Consider the following 18,009-nt stretch of genomic DNA (forward strand, 5'->3'; position numbering starts at 1 on the left):
GTATTAGTGGGCAACTAACACAGCATTCAAAGACGTTCCCGAAATTCAGCCGTGGTGCAGAGTTACAGCCACTCCGAGCACATTGAGCTTCCCCCAAATGCGCTGTTTTGGTGTCTGTAGCTATAATGCAAATGAGGAGGAGCGAGGCGGGTCAAGGAGGAGGGTGGGGGTGTGGCCCTGAGAAGCTTGCAGCCACGGTACCATGCGCTCTGTTTACAGTGGATGTATCGCAATGGCGAGGCGCACACAGCCTTTAGCCGTGTTCTGTAAATATTCTAGAACACACGGGAGTCCTGGAGCTCTATATCTAAATATTATCATATAGCCTACATATATATATCTAGGCCTATATCATATAATATATATTATCACGGCCAAAAGCTGTGTGAGGCGATATTATGAATCTCAAACGACCGCGTTGGGTTCTCCGACGTTCCTGGTTCTTCAACGACCACATCAATGTGAAGTAGACTGAACCGCGACAAGGAGGAGAAAGGGATCGTTGCCGGGCAGCGCTTAGGCACCTTCGCCTCCGGCGGTGGTCCCTCAGCGGGGCTCAAGCGGGAGACATTCGCCGCCAACAATCCCTTTCTCCTCCATGTCGTGGTTCATGTTCTTGAGGGAGTCAAAGCCAAAGTTCCTTCCCCCCAATTCATTCTCAACCTTGGCTGAGATAACCCCCAATACGAGTCTTGTTGTAGAAATACCAGAGACGAGAGTCCGACGTGTTATGCGCCATAACACCAAAAGCAGAACGGTTATCCAAATAACAAGGAAGTATACAACACTTGCGTTACAGTCCTGGAGCTCTATATCTAAATAATATCATATAATACATAGATATCTATATCATATAATACATATTATCATGGCCAAAAGCTGTGTGCGCCTCCAGACGATATTATGAATCACAAACGACTTTTTCGGGTTCTGCGACGTCTCTGCTTCTTCCACTTTCACATTAACCTGAAGTCGACTGAAACGCGCGCTGCCTGCTGCCGGCTGCCCGCTGCCGGGCGATGGTGCCTCGCGGCAACCGGCGGCATGTGCAGTTCATGTACTTCAGCGAGTCAAAGCCAAAGTTCCTTTCCCCCAATTCCTTCTCAACCATGGCTCAGATAACCCCCACGACAGTCTCGTTGTGGAAATACAAGAGACGTCAAAGAACCGACAAGAAACACTTGCGTTACAGTGTGTGTATTCACACACACACATGTGGCGCTCGCACGGTCGAGTCTCATTGGCGGGCCAACGTCTCTGGGCGGGCCAGGCAGAGTAAGGGGAGGAGCTTAGATACTGACGTCCTAAACACAGACATTCCAAATCAGCACACTTGAGCTTCCGTTTTTTCAAAGGCGAGCAGAACAGCTAGTGCTCGTTTTACACCAAACGTAAGTTTTAGTCACTGGAGGACTAGCTAGGGGAACTCATATTTATGTTAGAAAACCTCATAAAGTGAGATTTTCATGTCATGGGACCTTTAACATTTTCCTTTTTGGCCAATGGATGGCGCATTCCCACATTCCTTGCAACGCGTTTCCCAACAATTCTCCACAGAGGAAGAAGCCAGTAATGATGGCGGTAGATTTGACTCCTCAGTTTAGAAGGCTGAATAGCCAAACTCTGAGTTTTCATGAAAATATTCAAATTGGTCAGTATGTATTTTGAATAAACGCATTACCCTGCGTTCACACCAAAAGATGCATTTGCTGCCCGTACGCGTTGTCGCCGAAGTTTTGCGGCGCAGCAAAACTTCTGCTGCGCCGCAAAACCTTTGCTGCGCCGCAAAAGTTTCTCCTCCCCTGGCCAGGCATTTGGCTCAGCTCAGTGACACACACACACACACACACACACACACACACACACACACACACACACACACACACACACACACACACACACACACACACACACACACACACAATGATACACAATACCCAAACAAAACCAGCAAAAACATGACACGGCAACATTGCCCAATGTTGTCACAATGGACATGGGACAACGGCAGAGGACATGTTTATTTCCAAATGTCTGCAAGGATTGGTTTACAAGAGAGATAGTAAAGTGGTGAAAAACAGTTAAATTATTCACCCACGTAAACACGTTACCTACTGTTAAAAATGGGCCATCGTAACAAATCGCCTGCTCGGCATGCCATGCATATATGGATGCAGCTTTGAAGGGGACGCAAAACACAGCTTTGGCAACGCTGTTGAACGCTGATTGGCTGTCATCACGCGTTTGCTGCCGAAAAGTTGAAATATTTAAACTCGAGCAGCATTTGTCGCGCCGCAAAATACGTGAACGCGCCCGCCGCCCATGCCCGGCAGCAGGCACGGGCGTGCTGCGCTGCAAATCAAATTTTGCTGCCGGTTTTCTCGGCAGCAAGTGGTCCGGCAGCAAACCCGCAACGCGTCTCTACATTCACTTTGAATAGGATCGTGCTGCGCGGCAACTTTTTGCATCTTTTGGTGTGAACGCAGGGTTAGGTTGAACCATCCCAAGCCAACACATCTAAACTAGTAGTTACTAGTAGTTACTAAGTCGATACTAAAACGGCCGCTCCGACATTTACAACAACACACAGGATCCTTGATCAATGACAGTTTTGCATTGTTACTGCACAATAATAATGATGATAGTAGATAATAATGGATCCGATGGAAGGGTATTCATGCATTTTATATATTGGTGTTCCCTATGGACTCTTAATGCTTCTACCCCTACACCACCATTTTCTATTTTCTAGCAATACAATTTTACTTAATACTGTTTGATCTGTAATGCTACAGTTATTGTTGTCCATTATGGCACCCATTTCACTCCTCACTATCTCTATAAGCTGGATCCCTCTTTCTGCGCTCCTTCTCATGGCATCTTCCTTGATGTTCCTTGGACTTTTTCCTTTTGCGGGGCTAGTTTTAGGGGTGTCTTAAAAGGTGCCCTGTGAGGCCCTTTTAGACTAACTGCGACAAAGGGCAATACAAATACAATTGACTTGATCTGACCATAAGGTATTCATCTTATAGAGTTGAAATGGTACTAAAATTCAAAGTTGGATGTCTAACTATATGTATACATTTTATTTAATGTCCCTGTATTTTGTATGTTCATCACTAGGGCTCTCTGGACCCTTTCGTGCGACACACTTGTGGCGGAATATCATCCAAGCGCTGCAGGCTCAGGTCGAGGTTCGTAGTCGGCGAAAGCACCTGCGCGTCCACTCCGACTGCTTCACCGGGTCCGACGCGGTGGACGCCGTTCTCAGTTACTTGATGCAGAATGTGGTGTTTTGTGCCAGCGAAGTGTCACGCCCGAAAGCCGCACGTCTGTGCCGAGCACTGATGGAGGCAAAAGTGTTTGAGTCTGTGGGCACGAAGCTTTTCCGTCGGGATAAGGACACAGCCTTTGAAGACGGTAGCTGCAGCCTCTACCGTTTTCTGGAGTGTAAGTCACTAAGCAGCTCCCTTTCAAAGGACTGTGACAGCGAAAATGTGACCCAAGGTGAGCTTGAATCAAAGAAGAAGAAGGTATCCCGGTGGGTAATCTAACTCCATTTAAGATAACCTTGCAGGTGTTAGGGTTAGGATCTATGAGCGATATTTGAGATTAATTTGTAAGAAGTAGCATAGCCATTATCAGAGAGAGAGTGATTTGTGCTCTAAGATGTTTTCAAATGTCAATGCCTCTGTTCAATCAACCAATCAGTGCTCAGGACCTCGGTCCCCTGGATCCGGTTATTGTACCAACACGGGCCCCTAATCAGCCCCCGCTCTCTGATTGGATAGTTTTTGGCGCGTCCTGACAGTCGTGCATCTTGGGGCTTTGGGAAAATGAATGCAATCCAATATTCTTATGAAGGGTATCGGTTTGAATGTTTCCAGGCAACATGAGCTGAGGACCTTCTCCAACCCGCTGGCGGTCGGCCCTTCAGAGAGAGGCGTGGCGAGGCTGCTGAGGAGGATCAACCTGCAGCCATCTCTGGCCCTCGCACTGGACGACCGCGCCCCCTCGTCTTCCTCCTTCCTCTCCAAAGCCGGTAAACCACACACACACACACACACACACACACACACACACACACACACACACACACACACACACACACACACACACACACACACACACACACACACACACACACACACACATGAGGCCCTGCCTTGGACATAATTCATACTTGGTCTTACACATACTATTATAATCTCGCATATACACAGGGTGCGATTTGCCGGTGGGGATGGTGGGGATTATCCCCCCCTCTGGTTTACACGTCCTACCCTCCGCTGAATTATTTTTATCCTCGGTGGGGATAAAAATTATCCCCCCCACCCAAAGTATTTTCACCATTACATCGTAATAATTAACAACCAAAATACACAGGGTCCGTCTTCATTTTGATTGTGCTGTGATTTTGATCTACCGGGAGCGAGTCAGAGGCGTCGCGCGTGAGCGCAGGCTGGATGACAACGGGATAATCTCTGCCGCCGCCGCTCTAAATCCATCAAACTGGCCATCTGATGAAGACGAGCGCATCCTCTACGGCGATGAAAAACTTCTCGCCATACACAAAAATCTTGCTGTTGAGGCCGCAACCAGTCCCATACTCCTGAAGGAGTTCGATGAGTTTAAATGTCACGGTGGCACAGGAGAGAGTATGCGCAAAGTTCTCACCGCTGTCTCCACGCTCCTAGTGTCCACAGCCGAGTGTGAAAGAGGTTTCAGCGCCATGAACCACATTCTTACAGATGGCAGAAACAGAATGAATGTGTCCACACTGCACAATCTGCTTTTCATCTCTGTAAATGCACCAGATGTTGCTTCCTTCCCGGCCCGCAGATTTGCAGAGATGTGGTTGAAGCAGGGTCACCACGCTGCTATCGATCCGCCAACAGGAAAGCAAAAAAAAGAGACTGAAGTGCGTCATCAGTGCGGACTGTTTTCGTAGTCTGACCTATAGTCTACCCGATTAACCCATAAAAATAAAAAAAAACGTCTTGGCAGCACATTGTGGTATTTCGTATTTTCTGTTGAACTGATATCGGGAAAAAATATATATTTTTTTTTATTTGGCACATTTAAAAACAATATTAGCTATGAGAAAATATTTCTGCAAAAAGTGTAAGGTTTAGATACACAAGGTCACAAGATCAACTGTTTTCATAAGTTTTCACACTGTTGTGTGGTTATTTTTCCTGAATAAAATGTCTCTCAAAATTATCCCCCCCTCTGGTTTTTTCACAAATCGCACCCTGCATATACACCACTATACTCATATACTCACACTATCATACTCCTTTTCCATGTATGTATCAGAGTGTATGTCTGAGAGCATAGTACTGTATGTGAGAGAGTATAGTACTGTTAGAGTACTGTATAGTAGTGTATGTGAGGAAGTATAGTAGTGTACGAGTTTGAGAGAGGCTTCCTCTTGTGGCCGCCATCTTTCTCTTGTGCCAATTCATTCTCAACAATTGCCAGTCTTTACTTGTTGTGGAAGTACCAGAGACGTCAGAGAAACCACTCCAGCAGGAGTCAGTTCCCGGAGCTGACTCCGCCGTTGTCCGGGAGTCCGCCCCGCCATAATCCCTTTCTCCTCCATGTAGCGGTTCAATCTGACGAGTTATTTAATTTTGGGTCATTACTGTACTGCCTATATCTAGTGGCCTACCCTACTTTGCAGAAGTCCACCCTGCTGAATAATCATGGCTACGCTACTTCTCTTAGTTGATGCTATCTTAAAGCAGCACACACACTAGATAATAACCCGTTTAGCCAATGAGGAAGTAAGAATTCCTGTTTGATCAAGTTTGATAAGTGTTTGACCCCTTCTCACCAACCGCCCGCCGCTAGTCACGTGATCGACAACCGCCACCCAGTGGTGTAGTCTACGTGATACGCAGGTATACGCCGTATACCCACTAGGAACGCACCAGGATTTGCGTATACCCACTTAAAAATGTGCACGGATACGTATCAATCGTCTTGTGACAGATCTTTCACTTCTGTGTTTATTTTTCGGAAATATCGGTTGGGTATAACTGCAATAAAATACTTTAAGCAGGGGAAGTTATCTCCTACATTCACCATTCATAAAATTCCCGCTGCGCGCTCGCGCTCTGCCCTGTCTCTGTTACGAAGCGCGAAGCTGCCCTGCATCTCTGCACGTTAGTTGGCGGGCCGAGCCCCTCCTTCTCGCGTGTGTGTGCCTGTGTGTGCGTGCGTGTGCGTGCGTGTGTGTGCGTGTGTGTGTGTGTGTGGCCAGTCCTCCCGTATTAATGTGTAAACCACATAATAAGTAGTCAACAGAAGACAATGTTTTAATCCCACTTTATATCTCCTTGTTACTTTTAGATGAGAACCCCTGGCCAGCCTTTCAGACTGGGTGTCAGGCTAGGGAATTTAAAAACAGGCATCCTTGGTTAGAGTGGAGCAGTGGTGTAGTCTATTTTATTGTAGTGGGTATACTGTGATGATTCCCTCCCAGCCTCCTACAAACCCGTCCGACCGGTACGTGTACGTGTGTGGCGCTTATCGGGTGTCGCACCACACTCACCAACCGGGTCTACAACCCGCTGATTTAAGAGTATAACGATTATCAACAATCATGGAAAGAACCAGTTTTAATAACAGTATGAACAAATAGAACACAAAAATTACAAGTTCTCCTTTGTATATCTATAGTAGCAATAGCACATGCTAAACAAGGACAAAATCTACTCAAAATAATTGAATGAACTGTTTACATCCATGGCTAACCAGTGCATGAGAAGGAGATGACAGGAGACTAATGTTTCACTCTTTCAATTGCTCTAATTTGAGCTCTTACTGTTGTTATCTAACATACCATACAGTAATTGAATTGTGTAAAAGTGGGAAATTACTGTACCTTAAAAATGACCATGAATTAGCTATACTCTCATTTGCATAGTGATTAACATTATGAATTTAAATTGTGTATACCAACTGTATGTTGGCTGACATTTACCTATAACTTTTTTTCCCTCCACTGGTGCCCCCCCCCCCACCTCCGCTGAATGAATCCGCCCCGCCATAATCCATAATCTTCAGGTGGATATGTCTGTCTCACAAAGGAACGTCTGTCTCACAAAAACAGGATGTGGTATCATAGTGTCTGATAGTGGTGTAGCCATGCACAAAAGTCACGATTAAGCACGTACCTCGTTCACAGTTCAGAAGGTTTTTCGGTACAAGACAAGACACTCCAAGTGTGATAATCAAAATTTCTTAAATTAAAATAAAAAAATGAAAAAAATAATCGGTACGCACCGAAAAGAAACGAGCATCGAACAGTTAGACCCCAACCGAAAAATGTCAGTACAAATACACGTATCGTTACACCCCTAGTGTCTGAGAATGATCTGTGTGCTGCCTATGCATTATGGCACATATTAATGACAAGTTTACCTTTATTAGTTGCAAGTCAGGCCAACTTACATTGGGGATACATGGAAGAAAAGATAATCATAATCATCCTCCTGTATAATTGGCTGGCTCATTAATGCCCTCACTCTCCACCTCCAGCTGGTGCAGTGTTTCCCCAGCACTGTATGGCTAAGGCCTTAACAACAGTATGGCCCCGCCTTGACTACCAATGTATGAAAACAAACCTAAGAGAAAAACTCTCGTAGGGAAAGAAAACATGCTTCCATCAACTACAAAAATAAAGATAAATAATGCATCTGTAATAGTGTTAATAGTCGTGCCATAGTCGTGTAGTGTTACAATAGTCGTGCCATAAAACTTTTTGAATGGAATTGAAACGGCAGCAAATGGTTGTATATATTATTGCTCACCGAAGACCCCCCCCCCCCCACTCCTTGACCACCTTGAGATTTTCTTGGGGGAACGCTGGTGTGTGGTGAGCGCTCTGGCGCAGACCGGCTGCCGTGCGTCACCCCAGTGGGTGCGTCACACTGGTGGTGGTGAGAGGTCCCCCCTCCAACGGTGGTGGTGAGAGAGGTCCCCCCTCCACCGGTGGTGGTGAGAGAGGTCCCCCTTCCACCGGTGGTGGTGAGAGGTCCCCCCTCCACCGGTGGTGGTGAGAGAGGTCCCCCCTCCACCGGTGGTGGTGAGAGAGGTCCCCCCTCCACCGGTGGTGGTGAGAGAGGTCCCCCCTCCACCGGTGGTGGTGAGAGAGGTCCCCCTTCCACTGGTGGTGGTGAGAGATCCCCCCTCCACTGGTGGTGGTGAGAGGGGTCCCCCCTCCACTGGTGGTGGTGAGAGGGGTCCCCCCTCCACTGGTGGTGGTGAGAGGGGTCCCCCCTCCACTGGTGGGGGTGAGAGGTCCCCCCTCCACTGGTGGTGGTGAGAGGTCCCCCCTCCACTGGTGGTGGTGAGAGAGGTCCCCCCTCCACTGGTGGTGGTGAGAGGTCCCCCCTCCACTGGTGGTGGTGAGAGAGGTCCCCCCTCCACTGGTGGTGGTGAGAGGTCCCCCCTCCACTGGTGGTGGTGAGAGAGGTCCCCCCTCCACTGGTGGTGGTGAGAGGTCCCCCCTCCACTGGTGGTGGTGAGAGAGGTCCCCCCTCCACTGTAAAGTGTCTTCGAGTGTCCAGAAAAGCGCTATATAAATTCAATCCATTATTATTATTAAAGGTTGGGTAGGTGATTTGCGAAACGCCAGCAGATTTTGAAAATACACAACTCAAATGGTCCTACCCCCTCTCCTTCAACGCTGACTCTGACTCCACCCATTCCAAGTACCTGGACGCGCAATCATGCACGAGCGCGAACAGAGATGCGCGAGAGCGAGCCAGGCTAGCGTAGGTTTTCGTTTAACAACATGGCACTACATTCAGCTGTAAGTTGCACCCAGTACCGCGGGAAGTAGGAGTGCTGGGGGTGCTGCAACACCCCCTGTCCGAGGCCCTGTCTTATCACAGAAAACGATCATTTCTAAAAACTCCGGCCAAAGTGGAGATTTCTGAAAACGCCGGTTATGTGTTGTCGTGTCAACGGGGAGAAACGGGATTTTAGGTTCTGAAGCGTCACATTATGCACCAGGAAATGCTTAACGTCATGTGAGCGCCCGCTGTACCGTATTGGTCCGAATATAAACACAAACCCCATTGTAAGACGACCTATATTTGGAAAAAAGATTTGAAGACCAGATCCGTTTTTTATGAATAAATAAATTGTATTCATTGAAATAATATACGAAAATAAAAAGGCATCGAATAAAACACTGCATTGCCACTAAACAGTAGTGCAAATAGGCCGTACTGATGTGTACACCAAAGACTATTCCTGACACTCCTCTGCCCCGCTGTGTTCGCTCTGGCTGTGGTCGCTCCGAACTGTTTCGGCCCGTGGCAAAGCGAGTCATCCTCGCTGCTGTCCAAGGCATTTTGAGACGCAGCATTTATTTAATGCTCATATGACCTAGTGCTGAAAAAAGGTTATATGAAAAAGTGTGAGGGTAGCGGTGGTGCGCTAAACTTGTTCTGTGAGCAGCTGGATGTGAACGATCGATTTTCATCTGTCCGCGCATGCACTGGTGTAATTGAGCTGCGCTGCTATACATCTTTTTTTATCAATGTAACGAGTTGCGAGTCTAGTGCAGGCTGAGTTTTTTTTTTTCCCAGCACCCCCTGCTGAGAATACGTTCTCGCTGCAATGGTTGGACCAGATGTTATAAACATTAAACGGTCACATAAATCATTACTATTTTTAGAAAATGTATGTTTGTTTCATATAATTGTATTGGAAGTCCTGGTTTTCACTAGGGTTGCCGCGGTGTGGACATTTTCACACCGAGTAATACACTCGTCTCCACACCGGTATTACCGAGTATAAACGGTATAAACTTTGAAACTAGGTCAACCGCCACACAAGCATCGGTTTTTAGACCCTTCTCGTCCTTCAGTTGCCGCCAACGTTCGAAAGCAGCGCCTAGGATTATTCTTGATTTCAGTTTTTCTCTTTCAGCGTTTTTATTATCAATTACTCTCTGAAAAAGAGTTTTCCTTCTCTTTGCTGGTGGTGGTGGTGGTGGTGGAGATGGTGGCGTCTTGTCTGCCATGGAAATTGTCTTCTACTGCTAGGTCCAAATGTGGATTAACTAGTTCCAGTAGCTACCGCAGGATAACAACAAACAGGAGCTTGCTCTGGGTCACGAGCTCTGGGTCACGAGTACTGCACGAAGGGGTCGCGCGCGGGGCGCGGGGGAGGGGGAGTGCAGTACGACCGTTTGATTGACGTACTTACTGTCCAATGCAACTCGGTGGCAATGAAAATGATTGGCTGGAGTTTTTCGAGCCCTGCCCGTTCCACAGATGATTGACTTGTTTAATTTTCATGTCAGTACTTCTAACTCAGTGGCTGTAAGCGGGTTATGATAAGGATTTCAAGTAATTTTGCAAAAATGGCCAAAAAAGCAAATCACCTATACAACCTTTAAATGTTCTTTTTCCTTTTCCGTGGTATTTAGATTTGATTAACAATTTCACTGTGATTAACTTCAACGGAGCTCACGTTTATTTTGTGATAATGTATTCTGATGTATTCTCGCTGTCTGTCTGTGTCTCTCTCTCTCTGTGTGTCCGTCTGTCTGTCCGTCTGTCTGTCTTTGTGCCTCTCTCTCTCTCTCTCTCTCTCTCTCTGTCCGTCTGTCTGTCTTTGTGCCTCTATCTCTCTCTGTGTGTCCGTCTGTCTGTCTTTGTGCCTCTCTCTCTCTCTCTGTGTGTCCGTCTGTCTGTCTTTGTGCCTCTCTCTCTCTCTGTGTGTCCGTCTGTCTCTCTCTCTCTCTCTCTCTCTCTCTCTCTCTCTCTCTCTCTCTCTCTCTCTCTCTCTCTCTCTCTCTCTCTCTCTCTCTCTCTCTCTCTCTCTCTCTGTCTGTCCGTCTGTCTGTCTTTGGGCCTCTCTCTCTCTCTCTCTGTCTGTCTGTCTGTCTGTCTGTCTGTCTGTCTGTCTGTCTGTCTGTCTGTCTGTCTGTCTGTCTGTCTTTGTGCCTCTCTCTCTCTGTGTGTCCGTCTGTCTGTCTTTGTGCCTCTCTCTCTCTCTCTCTCTGTGTGTCCGTCTGTCTGTCTTTGTGCCTCTCTCTCTCTCTCTCTGTGTCCGTCTGTCTGTTTTTGTGCCTCTCTCTCTCTCTCTCTCTCTCTCTCTCTCTCTCTCTCTCTCTCTCTGTCTGTCTGTTTGTCTTTGTGCCTCTCTCTCTCTCTGTGTGTGTCCGTCTGTCTGTCTTTGTGCCTCTCTCTCTCTCTCTCTCTCTCTCTGTGTGTCCGTCTGTCTGTCTTTGTGCCTCTCTCTCTCTCTCTCTGTCTGTCTGTCTGTCTGTCTGTCTTTGTGCCTCTCTCTCTCTCTCTCTCTCTCTCTCTCTCTCTCTCTCTCTCTCTCTCTCTCTCTCTCTCTCTCTCTCTCTCTCTCTCTCTCTCTCTGTGTTTCCGTCTGTCTGTCTTTGGGCCTCTCTCTCTCTCTCTCTCTCTGTCTGTCTGTCTTTGTGCCTCTCTCTCTCTCTGTGTGTCCGTCAGTCTGTCTTTGTGCCTCTCTCTCTCTCTCTCTCTCTGTGTGTCCGTCTGTCTGTCTTTGTGCCTCTATCTCTCTCTCTCTCTCTGTGTCGTCAGTCTGTCTTTGTGCCTCTCTCTCCCTCTCTCTCTCTGTCTGTCTGTCTGTCTTTGTGCCTCTCTCTCTCTCTGTGTGTCCGTCTGTCTGTCTTTGTGCCTCTCTCTCTCTGTCCGTCCGTCTGTCTGACTCAGTCTGGACGACTGGCTCCTGGCAGCAGCCGACTGCCTGGAGCTTGTAATGGAAAATCTACATGTTGTATTGTTTTGGTCTATATGAATTTAAGTTTTGTTGCTATTCTGTGTAATTTTATATAGTGTCTGCCTTCTGCTCTCCTTTTGGGTCATTTAAAGTGTGAACGTTCGAGAGTCGTGTGATGCATTTTATTGCCTGCCTGTTCCTATCTTCTCGTGTGTCATCTCCCAAGCAATGCTTTGAAGTATGGGCCTGTTCTACGACACTCTGGCTAGCGTAAACAAAGTCAGAGAGTTACATGGCACGGCCGCCGACCCCACCTTAGCCTCGGGGCTTCAACTGTAAAGATAACCATCTGGTGAACAAAGACTTTTAGTATTGGTGCCAACTGAAGTGAATATGAACTCATTGATTCAAACACTCAGTGGACTTCTCCCCAGCGTACCTTCAGAGAATGAAGTACCACGCAAAGAGAAGCTCCCATCTGAGGCCTCAGATTATTGTAATGTATGCCTGTTATGTTGTTTGTTGGTGCATGTTGTGATGTATCTTTGTTCGTACTTTTATTACAAATATATGACCACTAATTGTCAACAAGTATTGTGTGCTTTTTTGCATCTAAAGATCTCATCTGTCCCAGACGCAATATCTAATAGAGAAATTGTCACGACAGTTGGGGGCTCGTCCGGGATACCTAACCTGAAGATTCTACGAAATATCGCTCCAAGACAGGTCTGAGGATTCGGTCGCAGTCCCAAAGCTCTACCTCGCCTCCAGGTGACTGTAACCAGACTAATGGGGACGAGGAGGGGGTGCCTGTGGGGGATAAACTAGTGGTTCTTCAGTACGGTATCCAGAGGGAAAAAGAATTCGAGCAGGTGAGATCACAATACTTGTTTAAGCTACAATAAATCCGTTACGAAAACGGTATATACTGTTTTGGGAACGTATATTCGAACAATCGGCCACGTTCAAACTTTGTTATAGGAACATACGGTAAAGCAACTCCGGTAAAGTTCCGTCAATATATATAGGTTATATATGTAACAGAAAGGGCAGGAGGGTCTGTCAAAACGGTAAAGGGAAACCCGTTAAGCGCTGTTGGGGTCATATATAAATAAATAATAATAATAGGCATTCATTAATAAATATATGTATATATGTGTAGTAACAAGGAGGTTTCGGCGATATTAGATAATTTGTTAAATAATAACTAATAGTGTGTATGGATCTAAAAATGTATAATAAATCGGGAGAAACATAGTGAAATATTGGTATAAACTGGGCTTAAACGTTTTAGCTTAAACGGTTGTTGGGGCCAGGATAGAGAAAAAAAATCAGCCAGGGACAGAGAGCGTAGAGAGTGTAGGTATTTTTAATCTCGATTTCACCCGAGATGTAGACCCGGACCTGGACTGCACCGGCGGACCGCGTGCGAATCCCCTTTCACCTCCACCGTATGACGACAACGCCCAGGCCGCCGCCCCATCATTCAACCTCTATCCAGACCTCACGGCAAAGGAGGCACCCGCTAACAGCGCAACAGGGGTTATGGCAGTCCGGCATACGTTTTCCGTGCATGGAGACCCAGTGACATTAAGGACATAGCAGAATGTCTCCCGGACCCAATTGCAGTGGGAGGGGAATCCCTCGCTACAGCCAGTCTGGAAATGGCCCATCACCCATCGGCGAACCACGCCAAGTCAAACTGGGCCTACGGTGGGGTCGTATTCAAGGCGACATTCCCGGGAGAGACCAAGCTGATATAATGTTCGTTGAGGCGCCGGACGGCAAGGACGACCACAGGAAAGTGGGAAAGCACAGAGGCAGGCCTGCTTTCGTTGTGGCGTCATGGATCCTTGGTTCAACGATTCTCCCAAAATAATCGACAAAGACAATGGAAGGGCCGGCTGGCAGTTCGCACCTTCCCGTGAAGTGACTGTGGATCATCCAAGAGGCAGAGGTGGAAGGGGGCATTCGCATTGACGGTACGCAGGAGCAGACCAGGTCCAAGGAGGAGGTATGAGCACCATGACACAAACACGCAAAATGGTCTCAACGTCACAACGCACACAAGCACCACATCCAAATTATTGTTGTATGGTTCTCACCAGCCTTACGCGACCTGATCAGCTAAATGTAATATTATATATGGTTATTATGTATATTTATTATATATGGTTATAGTAAACAACGGGCTATTGTAGACAGTGGATACTCGATTTTTACAATCTATCACAACCAATTTAATGGTCAACCATATCACACAGCCATGACATAACCCCGACTGACCCCCGACTGACAACGTGACGGGGACAACAGAAGTGTGTTGCCTAATATTGAAAATGCAGATTTTTATATTATGATATTTTGTTAATGTTTTATGGCCAAATGGCAAGAAGGTGAATTAATGAACGTCCACGCAACCATTGTGCGTACCAGCCTCGGAGTGGTGGGACAGTAGAGAGGGAGAGTGGTCCCGTAGAGAACAACATCTACGGGACAACAAGCCAAGGCAACTGCAGATACAGCCCAAGGAAGGGCAACTCAACGATACATGGATTACTATCGAAGACGTGCCTGGAATTCACCAAGGTGGTTTGAATCTTTCCAAGTCCTGTGGATCACAGCAAGGTAGCTAAGAGTGCTACCCAGACCCACGCCAGCCACTGCAAGCGGGCACCATCACCAACAACAAAGGTCACTTCCGACCCAACCCCCCTGGCCGTCACCCCACACTGAAACCAGGGTGAAGTGCAAGTAACTCACCCTTACACACACAATCACGTCAGAACCAGGCCCAAAAGACTGTCTCTGGCCTGGGGAGAGATGAGGCCAGAATCGACATCATTCAGAATGGATGCCAGCCCTGGACCACTATCTGATGGGATTAGTAGTAGTAGTAGTAGTAGTAGATATATTTATTTCGGTCCATCAAAGCACAGCACATACATACGGTCAATAAAAAAAAAAATAGTAATAAAAATAATGGCCGAAAAGGTCTAGGCTGAAGCCGAGGCTTATTATGCCGACCCTTTTTACAATAATAGGATTTTTTCATTATTAACACCTTCATTTACCATTATCAATTATATATTTATTTATATATATATTTGTATTTATTTATAAAAGAAAAATACATATACTGTATATATATATATATTTTTTTTTCTAACGTTTACAAATATATAGCTCTCTACAAATACATAATATAATATAACAAGATACAATATAACAAGATAATATACTATTAATATAATACACTAAAAATATAATATATATAATCATACTTTAACGTCTCAAAATATATCATTTTCTACAAATACAAAACATAGCATAACATAACGTAACAGAATATAATATAATAAGATACAATATAACATAATACAATGTAACATAAGATGACGCAATACTATAAATATAATATACCGTAAATATGAATATAATATACTATAAACATAATATACCATGAATACAACATAAGATAACATAATATAACACAACACATAATACAATATAATATTCGAAAAAATAAAAGAAAAAAGTCATAATGACGCTTTATATCTTTCTATGACCTTGGTTTTGAAATTCCTTTTGAATTTTTTAATGGAGTTGCACGTTTTTAGTTCACAGTCCAATTTGTTCCAGATGTTGATACCTTTAACGGAAATGCACCTGCTCTTAGTGTCCGTTCTTGCCCCTGCACTTCTAAACATATGTGCGCCTCTTAATTGGTAGTGACCATCTCTAGCCCCAAACAGCTCCTGGATGCAGTGCGGAAGTGTTCTGTGGTGTGCCTTGTACATTACAACTGCCGTTCTGAGGACAGCTAGATCTTCAAATTTCAATGCGTGGAGTTTAATGAAAAGAGGATTTGTTGTTGCACAATAGTAAGCATGATTTATAATTCTTATGGCTTTTTTTTGCAGTAAAAAAATTTGGTTGATGTTTGTTTTATATGCATTACCCCATACCTCAACACAGTAGGTGATGTAAGGAAGAATGAGGGAGCAATACAATATATATAGTGAGTTCTGATTTAAAATATTTTTAATTTTATACAATATTGCAATGGTTTTTGATATTTTAGATTTTATATTATTTATCTGTGGCTTCCAGTTAAGTTTATTATCGATTATGGTTCCCAAAAATGTATTTTCATTTACACGCTCAATTTCAACATCATTAATCTTAAGTTTAGCGTGTTCGGGATTGATAGTGTGATGGAAGTTTAATTGTATTTTTCCAGGTTAGGTGATTTTATGCTACCTTCTGTAAAAGCGAACGGTGGTATAAATATCTGTACTTGGAGGCCATGGTTGGACATAGTAGATTATGAACATATGCATGTTGTGATTAAGTGATCATTTTAATCCTAAAGGTTGCATAATTTTGTGATTATAAATAATCAAAGGGGGGATTGTGATGGAAAATCTACATGTTGTATTGTTTTGGTCTATATGAATTTAAGTTTTGTTGCTATTCTGTGTAATTTTATATAGTGTCTGCCTTCTGCTCTCCTTTTGGGTCATTTAAAGTGTGAACGTTCGCCCCTCCACTGCCAACTGAAGTGAATATGAACTCATTGATTCAAACACTCAGTGGACTTCTCCCCAGCGTACCTTCAGAGAATGAAGTACCACGCAAAGAGAAGCTCCCATCTGAGGCCTCAGATTATTGTAATGTATGCCTGTTATGTTGTTCGTTGGTGCATGTTGTGATGTATCTTTGTTCGTACTTTTATTACAAATATATGACCACTAATTGTCAACAAGTATTGTGTGCTTTTTTGCATCTAAAGATCTCATCTGTCTCAGACGCAATATCTAATAGAGAAATTGTCACGACAAGCTCCTCCCCGACCGGCTGATCGTAGCGGTGGGGGGGCAGCTGGCCGCCGCCGCGGGGGAGGGGCTCGGGGCCACCGCGGGGGCGGGGCCCGGGGCCGCCGCCGCGGGGGAGGGGCCCAAGAGACTGCTGTTCGACGTCATAGCTAAGCACTACGGCGGGAGGGAGACGGGCCCGCTGCTGGCAGGACGCTACTCTGACGTGCACGTTGCCATACATGGCTTACTGGGCAGTGGTGTAGTCTATGTTATTGTAGTGGGTATACTGTGATGATTCCCTCCCAGCCTCCTACAAACCCGTCCGACCGGTACGTGTACGTGTGTGGCGCTTATGGGGTGTCGCACCACACTCACCAACCGGGTCTACAACCCGCTGATTTAAGAGTATAACGATTATCAACAATCATGGAAAGAACCAGTTTTAATAACAGTATGAACAAATAGAACACAAAAATTACAAGTTCTCCTTTGTATATCTATAGTAGCAATAGCACATGCTAAACAAGGACAAAATCTACTCAAAATAATTGAATGAACTGTTTACATCCATGGCTAACCAGTGCATGAGAAGGAGATGACAGGAGACTAATGTTTCACTCTTTCAATTGCTCTAATTTGAGCTCTTACTGTTGTTATCTAACATACCATACAGTAATTGAATTGTGTAAAAGTGTGAAATTACTGTACCTTAAAAATGACCATGAATTAGCTATACTCTCATTTGCATAGTGATTAACATTATGAATTTCAATTGTGTATACCAACTGTATGTTGGCTGACATTTACCTATAACTTTTTTTCCCTCCACTCTAACCAAGGATGCCTGTTTTTAAATTCCCTAGCCTGACACCCAGTCTGAAAGGCTGGCCAGGGGTTCTCATCTAAAAGTAACAAGGAGATATAAAGTGGGATTAAAACATTGTCTTCTGTTGACTACTTATTATGTGGTTTACACATTAATACGGGAGGACTGGCCACACACACACACACGCACACACACGCACGCACACGCACGCACACACAGGCACACACACGCGAGAAGGAGGGGCTCGGCCCGCCAACTAACGTGCAGAGATGCAGGGGCAGCTTCGCGCTTCGTAACAGAGACAGGGCAGAGCGCGAGCGCGCAGCGGGAATTTTATGAATGGTGAATGTAGGAGATAACTTCCCCTGCTTAAAGTATTTTATTGCAGTTATACCCAACCGATATTTCCGAAAAATAAACACAGAAGTGAAAGATCTGTCACAAGACGATTGATACGTATCCGTGCACATTTTTAAGTGGGTATACGCAAATCCTGGTGCGTTCCTAGTGGGTATACGGCGTATACCTGCGTATCACGTAGACTACACCACTGAGTGGGGTGCTGGCTGCTGTCGGGGGTGCTTGGTTGTAGGGCTCCACCATCTCCTAAAGAAACAATGCAAGTCAGTTGTTAGAAGT

The 18,009-nt window shown here is 45.4% G+C and overlaps 1 protein-coding gene across 1 annotated transcript; it reads left to right on the top strand.

Moving 5' to 3' along the window:
- Positions 1-1,572: 1,572 nt before the first annotated feature.
- LOC115548560 (DEP domain-containing protein 4-like) lies at positions 1,573-17,980 on the top strand. Its single transcript, XM_030363302.1, has 7 exons — positions 1,573-1,651; positions 3,124-3,541; positions 3,888-4,035; positions 5,485-5,537; positions 11,718-11,760; positions 16,570-16,803; positions 17,963-17,980. Exons 1-7 carry the CDS (start codon positions 1,573-1,575, stop codon positions 17,978-17,980), a joined length of 993 nt encoding a protein of 330 aa, XP_030219162.1.
- Positions 17,981-18,009: the final 29 nt, after the last annotated feature.

The sequence above is a fragment of the Gadus morhua genome, chromosome 8 (genome assembly GCF_902167405.1).
Source record: "Gadus morhua chromosome 8, gadMor3.0, whole genome shotgun sequence".
Lineage (NCBI taxonomy): Eukaryota > Metazoa > Chordata > Actinopteri > Gadiformes > Gadidae > Gadus > Gadus morhua.

Coding starts and splice junctions, on each gene's coding strand:
- LOC115548560 (XM_030363302.1), top strand. CDS start 1,573: ATGATGGCGGTAGATTTGACTCCTCAGTTTAGAAGGCTGAATAGCCAA. Junction 1,652..3,123: donor TCATGAAAATATTCAAATTG/GTCAGTATGTAT, acceptor GTTCATCACTAG/GGCTCTCTGGACCCTTTCGT. Junction 11,761..16,569: donor CAGCCGACTGCCTGGAGCTT/GTAATGGAAAAT, acceptor TGTCACGACAAG/CTCCTCCCCGACCGGCTGAT.